Genomic DNA, 18775 nt, shown 5'->3' with positions numbered 1-18775 from the left:
TGGTATTGCTTTGGTGTCTGTTCAAAGGGAAGAAATCTGCCGCTAGAAGTCTGTCAGATGGACCAGTTACTTACCCTTAACATATTTTCTGGTAGAGACTGTACCTAACTTAAGATTTCTGAATGACCCACCTATCCTCCACGCTGTGCAAACTGATTTCTGAGCGCAGAGACTCCCCTTTCAGGGCCTTAGTTTTGACACACCAGTAGTCTGTGTTCTTCATGGCTCTGCCCTTCTGGTGTGGAAAGTCGTGAAAAGAAACTGGTATTACGCCTTAGTGTTGCCTATATAGGGCCCGCTATGTCATATCTGGCTCAGACAACACTGACGACGAATGTGGATCCGATCGCCACCTACTGGCGTGCAGTGTTGATCCTCATGGAAATCTTCCAGATCCAGTCTGACGCCTAGGGAGAATTCAAAGGTAATGAACCTGCAGCTAAATCTAGTCTGTACCAGGCAAGTTGTTACCAAAGATAAGTAACTTGTACTTTTCTGACATTTGTGGGCATGTTCATCATAAAACTCCATAGATACTTGCACTAAGTAATTCCTCTTTCCAGTCTAGTTGGGACTGGGGTTCTTGCCTTATAATGTAGAGGTAAGCACATCCCAGCACTTGGACCCCGTGTGGTCTCACCTTGCAGCCTCTTAATCACCTCAAGGACCCTACTGGGGTTTTGAGAATTAAATCTCCCAGTGGAGTGGAGGACCTCTCTGTGAATTCTTACTAGTTATCTGTACTCACTGTGACTTTCATTTTTCTGAGGACTTAGGCTGCACCCTGTCCGAGTTCCTAGGGCAACTCGGATGCAGGCCACCTGGGTGAGAAAACCTCCAGCACAATGCTGGACATGTGGGTACCTTGGACTCTCCCTGAACCCCTAACCATCAGCTAGTCACCCACTTGTCCTACCTGCAGCTATGCCAAAGTCTCCATCAGGAAGTAGTTTGTAGCAGTGGCATCTATTTGGATCCTGTGGACCTGTGCACAGGCTTCGGTGTCTTATTACCCTCTCACCATAGGTGATTAACTACCCCAAAGAGTTTGGTTTACTTAAATAGGGCATGACTCTAGAAGACCGGAATCGCTCTGATAATTTTTTTGTTTTCGAATCTACCCTGAACTTAGTCTCTTGTGTGAAGATCAATTTTGGAACTTCTAACAAGAGTAGGTAACTTGCCACCTTTCCTCCTCCAGCTTCTAGTCCTCATCACCTTTGGAGGCTCGATTTTCGAAAATTTGCTCCATCCAGAATGAACATTTCATTTACTTCCCAGACGCGGTCTTTTAAGTCCTGGTCACACGATCACATAAAGGAATGAAAAGCTATTTGAAGAGTGCCCGATACCAAATAAACATCCAAATGCTGGGATTTAGCAAACAAAGCTAGAGAAAAGAGTTACGAAGTGGATAAGTGCCCAAGGCCTGGTGTAGCCCATCTAAACAAAACACTACCACCCAACTGCAGTTTAGACGGTCCTTAATGGAAGCAGAATGTGAGTCCTCCAAAGGACATGAATAATGCAATTTAAAAAGTGATAGATCAGGAATTCCACCGGAGGCCCAAAAATAAGCATGGTGAAGGCCAAGCCAGGATTCAGCTGCTAAGCAGACACTAGAAGGAAGAAAAAGAGAAGAATGTGCAGGTCTTTACAGGGATAATCTGGGAACAGTGTGCTTCCATCAGGAGGAACAGTGGATACAAGCAAGAACATTTTGACAGGAGACTTGACACGCTGTTATGAAGCGGGCAGACGACTGTGGTAGAAACAATCTGGTGTAAGTTGGCAGTAGAAGCAACAAAAACATGTAAGCATCGTGCTCCTATGACTACTGCTGGGAAGGCCCCCGGTTGGGGACACTGCATCAGCCAGGTGTAGTTGTCAGTCTCACGCTGTGTTTTATTGGAGCTTCGAAGCTGGCTGAGCTTTAGTTGCGTGTTTGTGTGTCAGCCCCCACCTCCCCCCTGCTGTCCCAAGCTGCATCGCCCCCCCCCCTCCTCCCCCCTCAGTGGTTGGGTTTCCTCCTCTGCTGGTTCAAACGAGGTTTCTCCTTCTCATATTGCCAATAAACGTTTTTGACCGCTTTCCAAGTCCGAAGCATTTGGGATTTATGTCCGTAGCTGAATATTAATAGACTGCTTAGTCGGCTAGGCATTCAAGGGTGTACCTTAAAGCAGAGGCTGCCAGGAAGTGCAGGATGTGCTTGTCGGAGTGTACCCACCTGCCAGGGGGTACGATTTTGGAGGCGATTCCGGAGCTTTAAATACAAAAAATGCACTTTAGCCACCCATGTCTTTTGGGGCGCGTTCTTTTCAGCATCTTTCTAGCGCATTCAACGCTTTGATTTCTAGGCGCTGATCTGCTGCTGCCTGCCACAGTGCTAATCAGAAAAAAAATCAACTTCAGCCTTCTGACTTTCCGGTGGGAAGCTGAGCTTTTTCATTCTGTAGGTGTCTTTTTTTGCTGTTTGGGTTCCAGGAAGGAATTCTACAACCACCTACTATGGTCAAACCGGTGATTCATAAGGTTGATATATAATTGAATTGAGTAACCTAGAACAGTACCGTGAATTTACTAGTTGCCCACACAGCCACTTCCAGAATTCTAGGGTTAGGCTCAAAGATGTCTGCACTAGGTTAGGCCGATTCGTTAGTAAAAATGGAATAGCTTAGCACAGAAAAGTGACTGGGGGAAGATACCGGTGCGTTTAAAGCAACCGACTTGGAACCCATGGTGACTTCGATTTTTCCACCCTCCAGCTATGGGACAACCCAGTCCTCAGCGTTTACTTTCAGTCGTCCCGGTAGACGGTTACATTGGCCTGGCTATCCGGATATAGCAGTGGTGCAATCTTTTCTGCATCTAGAAGTCTTTGAAGCTGGAGGTTTCCAAGCACGAGTACTCCTAGGTCTATGCCATCCTCCTTGTTTACAAACTAATGAGAATGCCCTTGACTTGATCGCCTCTTCTGAAACTATTCTTTGTGCATGTAGGCTCTCACTGAACAGTCCCCCACTTAGTGTCATTACTTAGTCTCTTATCATCATGCTCCTCTTTGGCGGACTCTCAACAGGTACTCTTTCGCCTCACTTCCTGATAAGACTCCCTCCATTGCCAGCTGTCTTGACAGTGCAGACACCATCCTTGTTCCCCATGGCACAGCTGTTCATCGCTACCAGCCTTGAAGCAGTACTGGGAGTCTCCTGGCTGATGATAAACATTCTCACGTTCTCTGTTCAGCATAGAGAGTGGAGGAGAGCTAGATCGTCCACATCCTTGTGGAACTGTAAGAACCAGAGGATTTCAGCATTGCAGTGTCTCTTACCATATCAGAATACACATACTAGACTAACCATGGATCAACCTGGAAACAGAAGTGTGTAGCTTGATGCTCTCTGTGATAAAGACACGCTATTTTTATTGATCAGTCTGTTTTCAAGTGTCAGTCCATTGGCTGTGAACTAGCTTGTCTGGCTGATCTTGAAGCCCATGGAGTAGATATTTAGGGGGAACGTTGTGCACACCTCTGCTGATTTGTTCAGCTTGGCTCTTAGCTTTTTGGGGTGCACAGCTGTCTGAGCACACAGTATATCCTTGATGGTTAGGTACAGCATGTTTTGCAACCTTACTTGCTCATACACAATACAGTGAGTACCAGAGTGGGACGTGCTGAGTCACAGTGACCACTTCTCCATCACCCACAAAAAGGTACTATTGCCCGTTCCAATCTACGAATACCCAGTACCACCTCCTCTGTGCGCCAGTACCCAGTGCGTTCACCTAGAGTAGAGGTGTCACTGCACAATTTGTGCAGATACCCATGGTAGAGGAAGTGCATGTCTAGTTAGCATGTAGTGTTATTACATGTAGTAGGTTCAGTTGTTCATAAACAAAGGAAGGGAATGGGGCCTCACTTTGCACACCGTGTAGACATGCGCTGTCTTTGGCTACTTCTGCAAATGTTGAGACATACTATTTCTGCTAGGTTTTTTCCCATCCATTACTGTACTAAGCAGACTTATCCTTTTGGGGTTGTTTTGTTATTTATAAAACACTGCAGAGATACTGTATACAATACGGCTACAAAATGCAAACCTAAAACCAACAGTTCACAGTCCAGTGCAAAAATAAACCAGTACCCTGTGATGTAATGGAAATGGTTGCAATCACTACCGAAAACAAATCATTACCAAAATCCAAACAGCATGATACAAAAGTGCCTAAAACAGGTAGTACAATGAAATAATCTGGTTTCTTAAATCAAACACAGTGAGCCTTGAAGACATCTGGAATATTTTCAGGCAATATATATATTTAGGTGAAAGAATTAAGAGTCAGGTGTGCATTGCTGTTAAAGTTTTAGTACTCTGGATGTAGTTTACTGGGGTACTCTATTCAATCTAATAGAAATGCATTTCTAACAATGTACTAATGTTATCACATTTATTTACCTTTTGTAGGAAAGTACCCTCTTTTTGATATGGTTACCCCCACTTTTTGCCTGCTGTCGGTGTGTTTTGACTGTTGACTAGGATCCTGTTAACTAGGACCCCAGTGACTGTGCTCTCTCTCTAAATTTGGTTGCTCCTGACTTAGTACACCCCACAATTGCCATAGTGGTGCCACCATGCAAGTCCCTAGTATATGGTACCCAGGGCATTGGGGCACCAGGGGTTCCCCATGGACTGCAGCGTGTATTATGCCACCCATGGGAGCCCATGCAAAATGTGTCTGGAGGCCTTCCATTGGAGCCTGCGTGAAAAGGTGCATGCACCCTTTCACTACAGGTGACTGCACCAGTTCACTATGTCATCCCTATGGCAGGCTTTCCTATCCCAGAGGGTAGGGGTGCAAGTACCTGTGAGAGGGCACCCCTGCATGAGCAGAGGTCCCCCTGCGAACTCCAACTCAATTTTCCTGGACTTTGTTAGTCCAGGGAAACCACTTTACCCATGTACCAGCTACATAATGGTAACTAAACACCAGGCCAGCTTCCTACATCTTTGTAATGTAGTAATTGACTGGTGTTATAACCCAAAACTAGGACTCTCAATGTAGACTTGAGTTGGGTGATGTCAAGTACCCAGTACTTTTATACACCCTTGCTGTGCTCTTGGGATAAGAAAGCATTTGAGATTTCTGGACTTAAAAATGTAATTCATAAATGTGTATAATGGATAGGCCGTGACAATCTTCGTTATCCCGTGGTCATAGAGGACCAATGAGAATAGTAACCATATACTCTAATATTGTCTTTGGGTCTGAGAGTTACGGCAAAAGAGCTGATGGCTACTTCCATCCATGTCTTCCTGCATCAGCATTTCTATATTAGGTACGTCTGCATGCTTTGGTTACCTAGGCTGTGCATAGGCAGCTTCATACAATTTCTGTATTCTTCAACCTCACCCCCCCAGTCATGCTGAGGTGTTGAAATACCACCCTGGTAGCAAGCTAAAAAGTTCTCAATGTGATCCTTACTGTGGGGCGCTCGCACCCTATACTGTTGCTAAGGCGGTGCTCCCAAATGTAGGTTATCCTTGGCCCAGGTACCACATCCTTGTAACTGTATTTGTTCTCATGACACATAAGTAGCAACTTCTTGGTTTAGTGGCACTAAATAAGCAGCTACATTTATTTACCAAGAGAACAGCTGCACAATTCTGCTCCAAAATGGCGATGCAAAGTTCTAACTAATAGTTCTAAATGTGGATACATTACCATACCAACAATAAACATTTCATGCCACTGCATTTTATCGTCATAGACTGATAAGTAATAATTCCATATTGCATATGAAGGTTGTGTCTAATCATTGCCATCACAAGAAATAGTCTGTGCGGAACAGTTGTTACTTGGTTCTGTCACTGATTCAAGGACTGATCATAGTAACAAAGGCAGAATAAATCCAAACATTGAAAAACACAGTAAACAAGTAGATGCTCGTCATCTATACCAGCGAGGTACGTTAGTCTTTATAGACCTATAGAATCATCAGCCAGGGTAATTGTCCATATTATATAACCAAGGCTAAAACGTGGTTGGACTTGGCCCTTGTTGCAGGGTCATCCCCAAACTTTTTGCCTTCACCCTCCTGTTTTCTGAACCTTTTTTTGTTGGCTTTTAGAACTCTGCGCAAGTTACCAATGCTAACCAGTGCTTAAGTGCTTGTGCTGTCTCGTCTAAACATGGCAAAGTTGGCTTACACCCAGTTGGCATATTTAATTTACTCTTAAGTCCCTAGTAGGGTGGCACTACCTGTGCCCAGGGCCTGTAAATTAAATGCGACTATTGGGCCTGCTGCATTGATTGTGCAGTCCACTTAAGTAACCCCTTCACCATATCCTCTGGTGTGCCATTGCAGCCCGTGTGCCGTTTCTACCTGGGACTATAAACCTTTTGTGACGTCCAAGACCTCCTTTTTAATACATCTAATTCACTCCAATGTTAGGCCTGGACAGCCCAGAGAACAGTTGTGCAGTGTATTTAAAAAGTTGGACATGTGCTTTTAAGTTGCACATGCACTGGTAGTGAAAACCTCTTACATTTATTTTCACTACTGCAAGGCCTGCTTCTCCTATAAGATAACATTGGAGTTACCTAATTACATTTAATAAGCAGTAAAATCCAAATGGGAACAGGTAACTAGTTCATTTTAAGAACTTTAATGTAAAACTCTTATGTTAAAGTCCAGTTGTAAATCATAATTTTGAAAATGCCACTTCTAAAGTGTTGACATTTTCCTGCATTAACCATTTAGTGCCTGAAGCCTGTCACTGGGTTACTTGACATGGTGTAGTTGGCAGTTAGACTTTGTGTATTCCTCCTAGACAGCCACATACAATAAAGAACGTGAGTGTGTCTGGATGGGCCATCACTTAAAAGATGGGAGGGCAGAGCTGGGCACAGCCCTACTTACACTTGAATAGTCTGTGTCCTGCCTCCACACACAGGGCTGCATACCCCATGTAGTTAGTCTGGAGCCAGGACAGGTAAGGCATGGGAGTCCGTGGACTTCAGAGGGAAACCTCTAGAAGCTTCTCCCACTTCATGGTAAGGTCCAGGTATACATTTGGAACTCCAGAGATGACATCTTAAATACATGTTTTGACCAGTGGAGAGCCATGAAGGACTACTGTGCTGCAGGAAGGACTGACATTCTGCTGGACTGCTGCTCTGAAGGACTGTTGCCCTACTGTGCTGACCTGCTGCCCTCTTGCCTGGGTGAGAAGGACTGGACCTGCATCTATTGAACCCACAGTGACTCCAAGGGCAAGGTAACTTGCATCCTGACGAGCCTCTGGTACAGAAAGCTCCAACAACCATAAACCCAGCACCTGGACTCTGCCTTCTTTGAGTCTTACTCTGCAAAGTGGTACTACCACAGCCCTCGACCCTTGGATGTATGCCTGAAGGTACTCTACCAGCCCATCTGTGAATCCAGAAGAACCAGTGCATCATCTCTGCTGCATTTGAGCAAGCTCACTGCTGCGAGGATTCCCTCAGCGCAAGGACTCTGCATCAGCCTCACAGCCCACATTGGAACCACTGGTGTGCAGAATTTACCCGATGCAGGCTCTTGCATTGCAAATCTCTAGTCAATGGCCACCTCAAAAATGACTGGTTCTCGCAGTGCAGCCTCACAGTTGTTCGGAACAGACACATTGCCGCAACTGCGTAACACATCCTCAGTGCCTGACTTTGCATCACAAGCCCTCATCAAATGGATACAGGACCTTGCATCACAGCTTTGCAGCACCTCAGGATGGATGCATCTTCAGCGCAGGACCTCGCAACGCTCTGCAAACAGGATTTAAGGTACTCTTGTTAAGCAAGCCTAACTTCGTACCTGTAGCTGACTGGCGCTCCATCGCAGTCGGCCTGAACTTGTGACTTTGTCCCTGTCTGTGTGCTCAGATAACCACAGCTGGCACTTTGGACTTTTTTGCCGCAATTTTCACTTAAGCCTTTAAAATTGCATATGTCTGGTTCTACGGATTTGACTGTTGTTTAGAGCTTATTTTATTATTAAAATGTACTTAATCTAAAACGATGTGCAATTTTTTTCTTGTCTTGTGTTTTCACTTTATTACTGTATGGAGTACTTCATAAATACTTTACAATTTACCTCTAAGTTAAGTCTGACTGCTCACCCTGACAAGGATTGTGGTTGCTGCTGGAGTAGAGTTTCACCACCAAACCAATTTCTCACACACGTGATTTAATGTTAATGGACTTAATAATAGACATGTTATGTTTGCAGCTCATTTTACCGTTTGATTTTTAGTTTCATAATCGTACACGCATTACCACTTTATTAATCTTATTAATCTAGGAGTAATTGTGCCTCCTATGTTGTAATAGAAGAGCACTGCTATTTCATAGAGACCTCTTAACGAAACAGAATTACTCATTCATAAGTTTCACAAATGTCAAATTCTACAAGAGTATATAACATAAATGTTTTTTAGCAACTTTGCTCAGTAAATTAACAGTAATATTTTCTAAACTCACCATATTGCTTGTAATGAAAATGCTAAATAGTGTGTTAGTTGCTCAGTGTGTATTATCCTGAGGTAACTACCAATATGTCAGATCAAACTACTTAAACGTGTGGTAATACAACTTATGTTATTTAGATCATTAACCCCACAGTATTTCAATATTGAAGAAAGGTTTGCTCCTATCTGAGCCCATTTTTATGGGCGAGCGCAAAGCGCTCAGTCACATTCTTTAATCTCTTTGGGCTTCCAACCACACCCATGTTACGTCACTCACTTACATGGGTTCGTGGGATTGACTTTTAAAACGTGCTTGTTTTCATTTGTGAAAGGCATACATATGTCATGCCTTTTCTGGTGTTTAGCCCACCTACACAGCACCGGTAAACTACTAAAAACATACAAGGCTCGATGTTTTCAACATGGTGTCCGGACTACTTTATCTGTTTATTTTTCACACAGCGCGATCGCGTTGCGTTTTCTTTTTCTTTTGCAACGCTAATAGCTCTAACTCGAGCAAATGCGAGACCCGTTGCATTGAAAACGATTGTTTACCATTCTGACCAGTGCTTAGTGTAGTTTAAGGTCTTTCAACCTAAAAAGTAATAAGTATTCCTCTATAAGATGCATTAGTTTTAATGGATAGACCAAGTTAGATCTTGAAAATAGTTGCACAATAGGGTGGTTTAGTAATGCTTACCTGTCCTTGGGATTAGCAACTATTCCGGTCTTGTAACATTTGTGTTCTGCGTTAAAAGCATGTGTCCCCTTAGTCTGTTAAATAGCAATATCTGCTCACAAATAGGTGCTAGTGTGAGCCCCCTCATGTTCATGGTGCTTTCTGTGTACTCTGAGCCTTGCTTATGACCAGGTCTTTTGGAAGCTAAATTCCCATACCCTAGCGTGACATGTATCCTCTATGCTAGCACCTTTATGGTCATTCTTTGGTTTCTGAATTAGCCAGGGCTAGAGCAGGATCCCAAAGACATGTAGCCAGTTGGAATCGATGCATTGTAGTTGAAGCTGGACTTATAAATTCTCAGTCTTTTTGGGACCCAGAATTACAAAACATTGCGGTCCCATGCGTCTTAGCGTTTCTCGTACACCCCATACTTATTCCATATGGGACAACAACAAATGCGCCCACAATGTTCTGACCTAGAATGCATAGTGATCGGGCACAAATGTTTTTCTTTATTTCATGAACCATTTAACACAATGAACTCGTACTTTACTGATTTGTATGTTACAATTTTCTTGGTAGCACTCCTTTTTCTGTCGCCTGACAGAAGACAAGAAGTCTGAGAAATTCTTCAAGGTGTTTTATGATCGGATGAAGGTGGCCCAACAAGAAATAAAAGCCACAGTGACTGTGAACACTAGTGACTTGGGGAATAAAAAGAAAGATGATGATTCCTCGGACAAGGATGCACCTGTGCGTAAAAGAGGTAAGTGCACTACAATACCTAACTTTAGAAAACCGAAAGCAAACTACACTTTGCTCATGCTGTTGACATGGCCCAGTGTGGACCAGCAAGGGCAGTTTATTGTGTAGGTGTCAGGTTTCGTAATAAAAAATAAAAAAAAACATAATCTCCATCCAGGAATATACGTTGGTGCAGTCAGTCTTGTTAGCCAGGAGCATTAAAGTAGCTCTTGGAAAGAAAGGGGCAGCTCTCCACCAAAATGACCTATTCATACTTTTGTGTGAGTTTCTGCGTACCCTCCTGAAATTAAATCATTCAGTGATGATAATCACTATAGGGTTAAGGTGCTAGTATGACATTGGGGACTCTTTGTAACTTGGAACTGGCACATGAAGTATGCAGTGGGTACCACAATTGGTTAGATGACCTCCCCCTCCTTGCCTGCCCCCTCCAACCCCCCCCCCCCCAATGCCCCCTCCCCCAAAAAAGCAGATCTTGGTGGCAAACAACGCAGAATTGCACCTTGAGTAGGGCCCCAAAGGCTTATTAGTTCTAGATTGATCCCATAGATTGTACAAGAGAGATCATCTTACAATCTATGGGCGGTTGGTAGCCGAAGTTGCAAACAAATGCTTACTCCACCAGCAAACCTCCGTATGCCATACATTGCAAAAGAAACCTACAACACTGAGAAGGGAAAATAAAGTGAAGGTGTCAACTGTGGAAGAAGGTGTCTGAAAGTGAGCATGTATTTGGCCTTTTTTCTCCTCTTCTGAACTAGTGAAACAAGATACGTGAGGTTTTTGGCATCCCAGAGGTGGTTAATGATTGTCCCACCTCCACACCCCAGAGAAAAAGTTTCAGAAATCAATAAGTTTTGGTCATGGAATTGGAGGGGATTCTTAACATTTTTAAATGTAGTTGGCCTGGCTCTCTACCAGAGTGCGTTTCAGTATGGGAACAGTTTTATTTTATTATGCGCTAATGACACTGGTTCTTTTTATGTTTCTTGCACTGCATATTCCGTTTTTTCCTAAGTCTGCAGCCTTTCTTTGAGAAGTCTTGCTTAATCATTTTTTTTTTTTTTTTAACCTCTAAGTGGGGGAAGCCTAAGTAGCATTTTCAGTTTTTACCTCGTTTACATTTGGTGTTCAGTGTGATGGAAAGATGTTGGGCATTTACTTTGTTGCCAGGGTCCCAATATTAGTATCTCAGCTTCCAGATATTGTTTGAAGATTAATCCACAGCTGCCATGGAGTGCTTGTTGAAGCTTTTCTTCATGACACATGAGCAACAACACAATCCTTAGGCCATTTCGGCCCTCCCATGACACATACTAGGTAAAGGGGATACTTACTTCCTACGAAGATGACTGGAAGGGACTATGTCCCCACCTGAACCACGCACATTGGAGCATCCAAACATCTCTAGTAGGTTCCAGATGTACTTTCCTTCTGCTTTTATTATCTCCAGCCAAACACTTGGAAATCAAGGTTCTCTTTGGTGTAGAGGACTCTGATCTAAATTGTTGTGCAGCTTGCACAATTCATGTCAAATTCTTCACTGCATAGTATGTCAGTGCTGTGGAAACTTAAGAGGCAACTAAATCAACATATGTCTCGCTGAAAGGAACTAATTCTCAGACCCTGAATGAAAAGCAACACCTGGCTTCAGATTACCTCAGTCTGAAATATCCAGGTTGGTTGTGGCTCCGCCTGCTCAGAAATTAACCATCAACACATTTTCTGATTTGCATAAAGGGTTTAATCCAGTTTCTAATGAATGTTCGTTCTGTTTTTTTTTTCTTTGGAATATATTATGAGCCTAAGTAAATAACCAAAACCAATTCTTGTCACTTCTGTTTAGGAAGATAAATGGTTCAGGCCCACCGTGAGTAGAGTAGCCCTGAGTCTGGGAAACAGATTTGGTCCTCCTAAGGGAGCAGATTGCCATCTAAAGATCTCAGAATACGATTTGTGTTGTGTGATATATAGGGGCTGAGACTTTTTGAATTCCCATGGCTGGACCAAAGTCTTTTCTCAGTCCTGTTTCAGATTCAGTTTTGCAAGGTGATCTTTAATACAGGCATTTGAAGGCATTTGTGCTCCTACCTTTCCCTCCAGAGAGTGAGTGTGATAATTAAGTGTTGGTTTTTCAAGTCAACATTTGTCTGCAAGCCTACTGCTTTCTTCCACAGGTTAACCAGTTCTGGCACATCCTTCGTGTATCTCAAGGTCTTCCCTATAATGTGTTTGGGACCTGCATTGGTCATGAGGGTGGACTGAGGTGTTTCAGGGTAATTCTCTTTATTAGCAATTGCTCCATGTGACTTGGGTAGCAACATGCTGATGCCAAACCTAGTGTTTGGAACCACTATCACTAAGGCAGTCAGTTCCTTTTGGTCTAGAAAAAACATTCTCTGTATTTTCTAATCACCGCCCCATGCTTGAGGATATGAAGAAGAGGTTTCATTGGCTATACCACAAGAGGATGCATATGAGACTTCAGTGGACGGTTGCTTTTCTACTTTGAGCAGCCACAAAGGAAAAGGCTTACTTGAAGTCGGCCACGTTAAGATAGGGACCTGCTGAGATTTGGATAACAATGGGATTCCAGAGATAATTCGTTTTTTTTTTTCTTTCTGGTGAAGGAACTGGCACTGGGCCTTTACAGAGCTGTTCACATTTTCGGCATTTTTCACGAATCGCCACGTGCTGCCAAACATTATTGTTCAGTAGAAGGTATCATTGTTATTATCTGTACTACCTGTCAGTGCATACTCACATTGATGTTACTTACAAGAATTCTGCAGACCTCATTATTTAAAGTAAAGTGATAGGTTAGTGTCTTGCCCTAGTCAGTCATTCATAAAATAAATGAAAACACCCATCATTTGTGCTGCTTCAGCTAGTTATCTCCCACCTCCTTTCTTGAATAGGCTACTACACTGTTATTCACAAGCAAGCCATACATTCTCTTAGGGGATCTCTATAGTCATAAGCACTGAATAGTCCCGCCCAAGTGTGGGGATCCCAGAGCACATTTTCATAGTATATCTTAAGTGTAGATGTTAGTCTTTCTTCTGGATGGCCTGCAGAGTCACTTCAGAGGAAAAAAAACATTATGCTGTCTAAGGCGACAGGCTACAATGGCACAGTTCTTCATCTTGTACTTCTAAAGGGGGCCAAGAAAAACGTGTATATTTTAATGGTAATGGTTAGTACATCAGCTTAAATCTTTCACAAACCCTTTTTTGTAACCCCATAGGCTGTCGTTATGTGAGTTAAAAACAGTCTCTGCCTTTAAGAACCCAGGGACCACCGGTATCCCATCGTGCTCAGCAGGTGACAGTTGCTTCAGCTATTTTTCTCCGGCTCCTGCTGACCGGTTCCTGGAGCATTGAGCTTGCCATTTTCAGACTTCTTCTCCTCAAAATTCTACAGTGGAATTTTGTGGCAACCACTTTATTCCACAATTTTATTCTCTCCCTGCCTTTTTCTGTATTTTGCTGACAGAAAAGTGAGGTGCTTTGTCAAATAAAATGCCATCTTTGTTTTACAAGTTCCCTGCCTGTGGGAGAAAGAAGACCAAAAGATACCCTCATGATGTATGCATCATCTGCCTACCAGCAAGCCATATTCCTGATTCTTTGATAACTGCAGTAAGTTTTCAAGGGGCAACGTGAGGTACAGGGACAAAATCCACCTCTATCGCATTGAGAAAAGATGCAGGCAACAGGCACAATCTGAAGGTGGGACCTCAGAGCGAGGACAGGGTCAGTCTTCAACAAGGGCTCTGCTGTCTCTGAAGTACGTGGAAGATCCAAAAAGACAGCTCCAGCCTAGAAACATTGGTCCATGTCTATGTCGAGAGGGTCAATGGGATGGGTACGGCTGTGAGCTATCAAGGGTTGGGTTGACGTTGAGGCAGACGTAGATTGACGGCAAGGTGGGTTGATGTCAGACCCATATATTGTCAACACGCAGACCTAGATTGACGTCGGGAAAGAGTGATTTCAGCATTAAGGCACCAACATGTTGACGCCAAGAAGTAGATCGATGTCAAGGCATTGAAGGAGATTGACGTCAAAGTCTTTTGACATCGTAGACAGAACAGGAGGCAAGAAATAAGAGGAGACTTATTGTCATCTCTGGATTCAGAATATTTGAGGATATACTCCTCTTCTTCACCCATTGTACTGCGAAGTTCCCAATCACCATCCTCTCTGCCGCCACCACCTACAACGCCCCTTCCACCGCTGCCAATTCTGCAACCTGTGGATGCTCCTCTGCCAAGACCCAAAATTGTGATCCAGAACTTGCCCTCATTCACGCCATCACTGCTGACACAGTTCCAGGCGCTCATCTCCATCTTCAAGGCGTTCTCACCAACATCATTGTTCACACCTATCATGCTCAAGATTCAGATCATACACAAGATCTCAACATCGTTCCACTTAAACTACATCCACTTCTAAGGGGAGGGTACTTGCTGACACTGTCTTGCATCTCTCAGGTGGATGATACTGCCTTGCAGGAAGTCCTGGTAAGAGTAGCTGCCAAGCTCCATATTCAGATGTTGGTTCCTACTCCCTCAACGTCTGTGATATTTGAGACTTCATCACCGGTCAGCGTCGAGACCACCACCACTACTGCTGCTGGTCCCAGGACTTGTAGAGCTAGCTATGGAAGTTTTACTGAATCTGGCCTCAGTTGAAGCTACTCCATCAAGGCTTCAGAAAAAATATTGACCTCATGAGAAAGATCCTCTCTTCCTCTGTTCTGACCTACCTCCAGACTCAGTGGTCCTATTAGCAGCCAGCAAGTAGCATGCCACTACTGTGACACATAAGGAGAGTATAAACTGAATTCTGTAAAGTCTGTACCACAGCCACCATGAAAGCAGAGCATCTTCCCAGGGACAAGTAGGAAGACTTTATGGAAATTGCCAGTGAAGACTTGGTGTTCAAAGAGGTCATCAGTGCAGCAGCAGACTCTTCCCTGTTAGGTGCACATGAATACTGCCATGATGTAGCATTAAGGAGGCGTTCTTGGCTCCGTTTAAAAACTCTCAAGCTGGATTTTCAGCAGAGCATCCTTAACCTCCAATTTGCAGGTTCCACCCTCTTCGTAAGCCACACTGACGATATGACTCGCATGAAAGCTGAGATGGAAAACCTTAAAGCAGAGGGTCTAGACAGGCCATTTCTACCCTCGGAGGGTTCAAACCCATCAGTGGTACCAAGCCAGCAGCCACAACACCAATGACCTTACCAGCAACAGCAATGAAAACAGACTAGAGGAAGATTCACCCAACAGCCTGCACACAGGGGTAAACATCCGTCTCCAAGTCATAAATCTTCCCTTGCCCTTCTTCTGTTACCCACTCCAGTAGGGGGAAGCATCTCTTTCTAGCAGAGTGGCAAAAAATCATGCCAGTCATTTGGGTTCTGAATATTGTTCAAAATGGGTATTGTCTCTGTTTCACAAGTCCCCCTACCGACCATACCTCCAAAACCATCCAATTCCCATTTGCCACTGCTGCGATCAGAAGTCAAAATCCTTCTACAAAAAGACAGTGGAGGCCGCTCCTCACAGACAACAGGGAAGAGGCATTTATTCCAGATATTTTCTGGTGATAAAGACCAGAATGAATTCAGAACTATTCTTGACCTGAAAGTAGCCAACAAATGGATTTGGCGAGAATAGTTTCGGATGGTGGCATTACATCGCTCTATCCGTGTAGGAGGCTGGCCTGGCTTGTAGTGGGTACCAAAGGTACTTACACCTTGTGCCAGGTCCAGTTATCCCTTATTAGTAGAATAAAGGGGTTTCTAGCAGCTTAGGCTGATAGAAGGTAGCTATGGCAAAGCAGCTTAGGCTGAACTAGGAGACATGCAAAGCTCCTACTATCCCACTGGTGTCATATGCACAATATCATAAGAAAACGCAATACTCAGTTACTAAAAATAAAGGTCCTTTATTTTTATGACAATATGCCACAAGTATCTCAGTGAGTACTCTCAGTAAGAAGGTAAGTAATATACACAAGTTATATGAACACAAACCACAAATAGGTAAGTAAGAGCCAGAAAAGTAATGCAAACAGTGTAGAATTACAGTAGGTTGCAATAGGCAAGCATAGGTCTAGGGGCAACACAAACCATATACTCCAAAAGTGGAATGCGAATCACGACTGGACCCCAGACCTATGGGAGCTTGTACAGGGTCGCTGGGACTGTAAGAAAACAGTCAGGGTGTCCAAGATACCCCACCCCAAGACCCTGAAAAGTAGGAGTAAAGTACACCTACTACCCCAGAAGAGCACAATAGTCATGATAGGGGGATTCTGCAAGAACAACAAACACCAGCAGTGCACTGACAATGGATTCCTGGACCTGCAAAGCAAGGGGACCAAGTCCAATAGTCGCGACAGTGTCCAGGGGGGGCAGGAGCCCAGGAAACCCCGGATGAAGGTGCAAGGAAGCTGCCTCCGGATGGAAGAAGTATGGAATTCTGCAAGAATGAAGAGGACTAGGAACTTCTTCTTTGGATGGAAGATGTCCCACGTCGCGATGAAGGTTGCAGAAGTGTTCCCCCGCAGAAATACCGCAAACAAGCCTTGCTAGCTGCAAGGGTCGCGGTAGAGGTTTTTGGGTGCTGCTAAGGACCAGGATGTCGCCCCTTGGAGGAGGAGACAGAGGAGGCACTTGGCAACTCAGAGAGCCCCCACAGAAGCAGGCAGCACCCGCAGAAGTACCCGAACATGCACTTAGAAGATTTGTGAACCGGAGCTGGCTCAGAGTCACAAAGGATGGTCCCACGACGCCGGAGGCCAACTCCGAGGGTTGAGCACTGCAGGACAGAGTGCTGGGAACCCAGGCTAGGCTGTGCACAAAGGAAATCCTGGAAGAGTGCATAGGAGCCGGAGCAGCTGCAAATCACGCAGTATACAGGTTTGCAGTCTAGCATGGGGAGGCAAGGACTTATCTCCACCAAACTTGGACTGAAGGATCACTGGACTGTGGGAGTCACTTGGATAGAGTGCCTGTGTTCCAGGGACCATGCTCGTCAGGATGAGAGGGGACCCAGAGGACCGGTGATGTAGTCTTTTGGTGCCTGCGTTAGCAGGGGGAAGATTCCGTCGACCCACAGGAGATTTCTTCTGAGCTTCTGGTGCAGGGTGAAGGCAGGCGACCCCCAGAGCATGCACCACGAGGAAACAGTTGAGAAAGCCGGCAGGATGAGGTGCTACATTGTTGCTGGTAGTCGTCTTGCTACTTTGTTGCAGTTTTGCAGGCGTCCTGGAGCAGTCAGCGGTCGATCCTTGGTAGAAGTCGAAGAGGGAGATGCAGAGGAACTCTGGTGAGCTCTTGCATTCGTTATCTGCAGAATTCCCCAAAGCAGAGACCCTAAATAGCCAGAAAAGGAGGTTTGGCTACCAAGAAAGGAGGTGTGGCTACCAAGAAAGGTCAGAGCCTATCAGAGGGCGTCTCTGACGTCACCTGCTGGAACTGGCCACTCAGAGCAGTCCAGTGTGCCCCCAACACCTCTGTTTCCAAGATGGCAGAGGTCTGGGACACACTGGAGCAGCTCTGGGCACCTCCCTTGGGAGGTACTGGTCAGGGGAGTGGTCACTCCCCTTTCCTTTGTCCAGTTTCGCGCCAGAGCAGGGCTGGGGGATCCCTGAACCGGTGTAGACTGGCTTATGCAGAGATGGGCACCATCTGTGCCCATCAAAGCATTTCCAGAGGCTGGGGGAGGCTACTCCTCCCCAGCCCTTCACACCTATTTCCAAAGGGAGAGGGTGTAACACCCTCTCTCAGAGGAAATCCTTTGTTCTGCCTTCCTGGGCCAGGGCTGCCTGGACCCCAGGAGGGCAGAAACCTGTCTGAGGGGTTGGCAGCAGCTGTAGTGGAAACCCCAGAAAGGCAGTTTGGCAGTACCCGGGTTCTGTGCTAGAGACCCGGGGGGAGGGGGGATCATGGAATTGTCCCCCCAATACCAGAATGGGATTGGGGTGACAATTCCATGATCTTAGACATGTTACATGACCATGTTCGGAGTTACCATGGTGACGCTATACATAGGTAGTGACCTATGTATAGTGCACGCGTGTAATGGTGTCTCTGCACTCTCAAAGTCTGGGGAATTTGCCCTGAACGATGCGGGGGCACCTTGGCTAGGGCCAGGGTGCCCACACACTAAGTAACTTGGCACCCAACCTTCACCAGGGGAAGGTTAGACATATAGGTGACTTATAAGTTACTTATGTGCAGTGATAATGGCTGTGAAGTAACGTGGACGTTATTTCGCACAGGCTGCAGTGGTAGGCCTGTGTAAGAATTATCTGAGCTCCCTGTGGGTGGCAAGAGAAATGTTGCAGCCCATAGGGATCTCCTGGAACCCCAATACCCTGCGTACCTAAGTACCATATACAAGGGAATTATATGGGTGTACCAGTGTGCCAATGAGAATTAGTAAATTTAGTCACTAGACTGCAGTGACAGTTAGAAAGCAGAGAGAGCATAAACACTGAGGTTCTTGTTAGCAGAGCCACAGTGATAGTTAGGCACCACACAGGGAACACATACAGGGCACATACTATGAGCACTGGGGCCCTGCCTGGCAGGGTCCCAGTGGCACAAGGGCTAAAACATACATACAGTGAAATATAGGGGTAACATGTCAGGCAAGATGGTACTTTCCTACAATCCCCAGTTACAACAGGGAGACTGCCTCTGCTCCATAGGCTTTCAAGATGTGTACTTTCATGCAACAATTGCCAAGAAACATTGCAAATTCTTGAGGTTTGTTGTGGGGAAGGATCACCATGAGAACAAAG

At 45.0% G+C, this 18775-nt stretch overlaps 1 protein-coding gene across 5 annotated transcripts in view; it reads left to right on the top strand.

Annotated features, from left to right (window-relative positions):
• Window positions 1-18775, top strand: part of ITPR1 (inositol 1,4,5-trisphosphate receptor type 1) — a 1104774-nt gene that overhangs the window by 807653 nt on the left and 278346 nt on the right. For all 5 annotated transcript variants that reach the window (XM_069206352.1, XM_069206351.1, XM_069206348.1 and 2 more), the window contains one exon: window positions 9769-9952. In XM_069206352.1, the coding sequence (XP_069062453.1) occupies window positions 9769-9952 (184 nt within the window). The remainder of the gene's footprint in view (window positions 1-9768; window positions 9953-18775) is intronic.

This window comes from Pleurodeles waltl, chromosome 9 (assembly GCF_031143425.1).
Source record: "Pleurodeles waltl isolate 20211129_DDA chromosome 9, aPleWal1.hap1.20221129, whole genome shotgun sequence".
In the NCBI taxonomy this organism is placed as follows: Eukaryota; Metazoa; Chordata; class Amphibia; order Caudata; family Salamandridae; genus Pleurodeles; species Pleurodeles waltl.
Note: the sequence above shows the minus strand (reverse complement) of the source record. Positions and strands in the feature narration are given on the sequence as shown.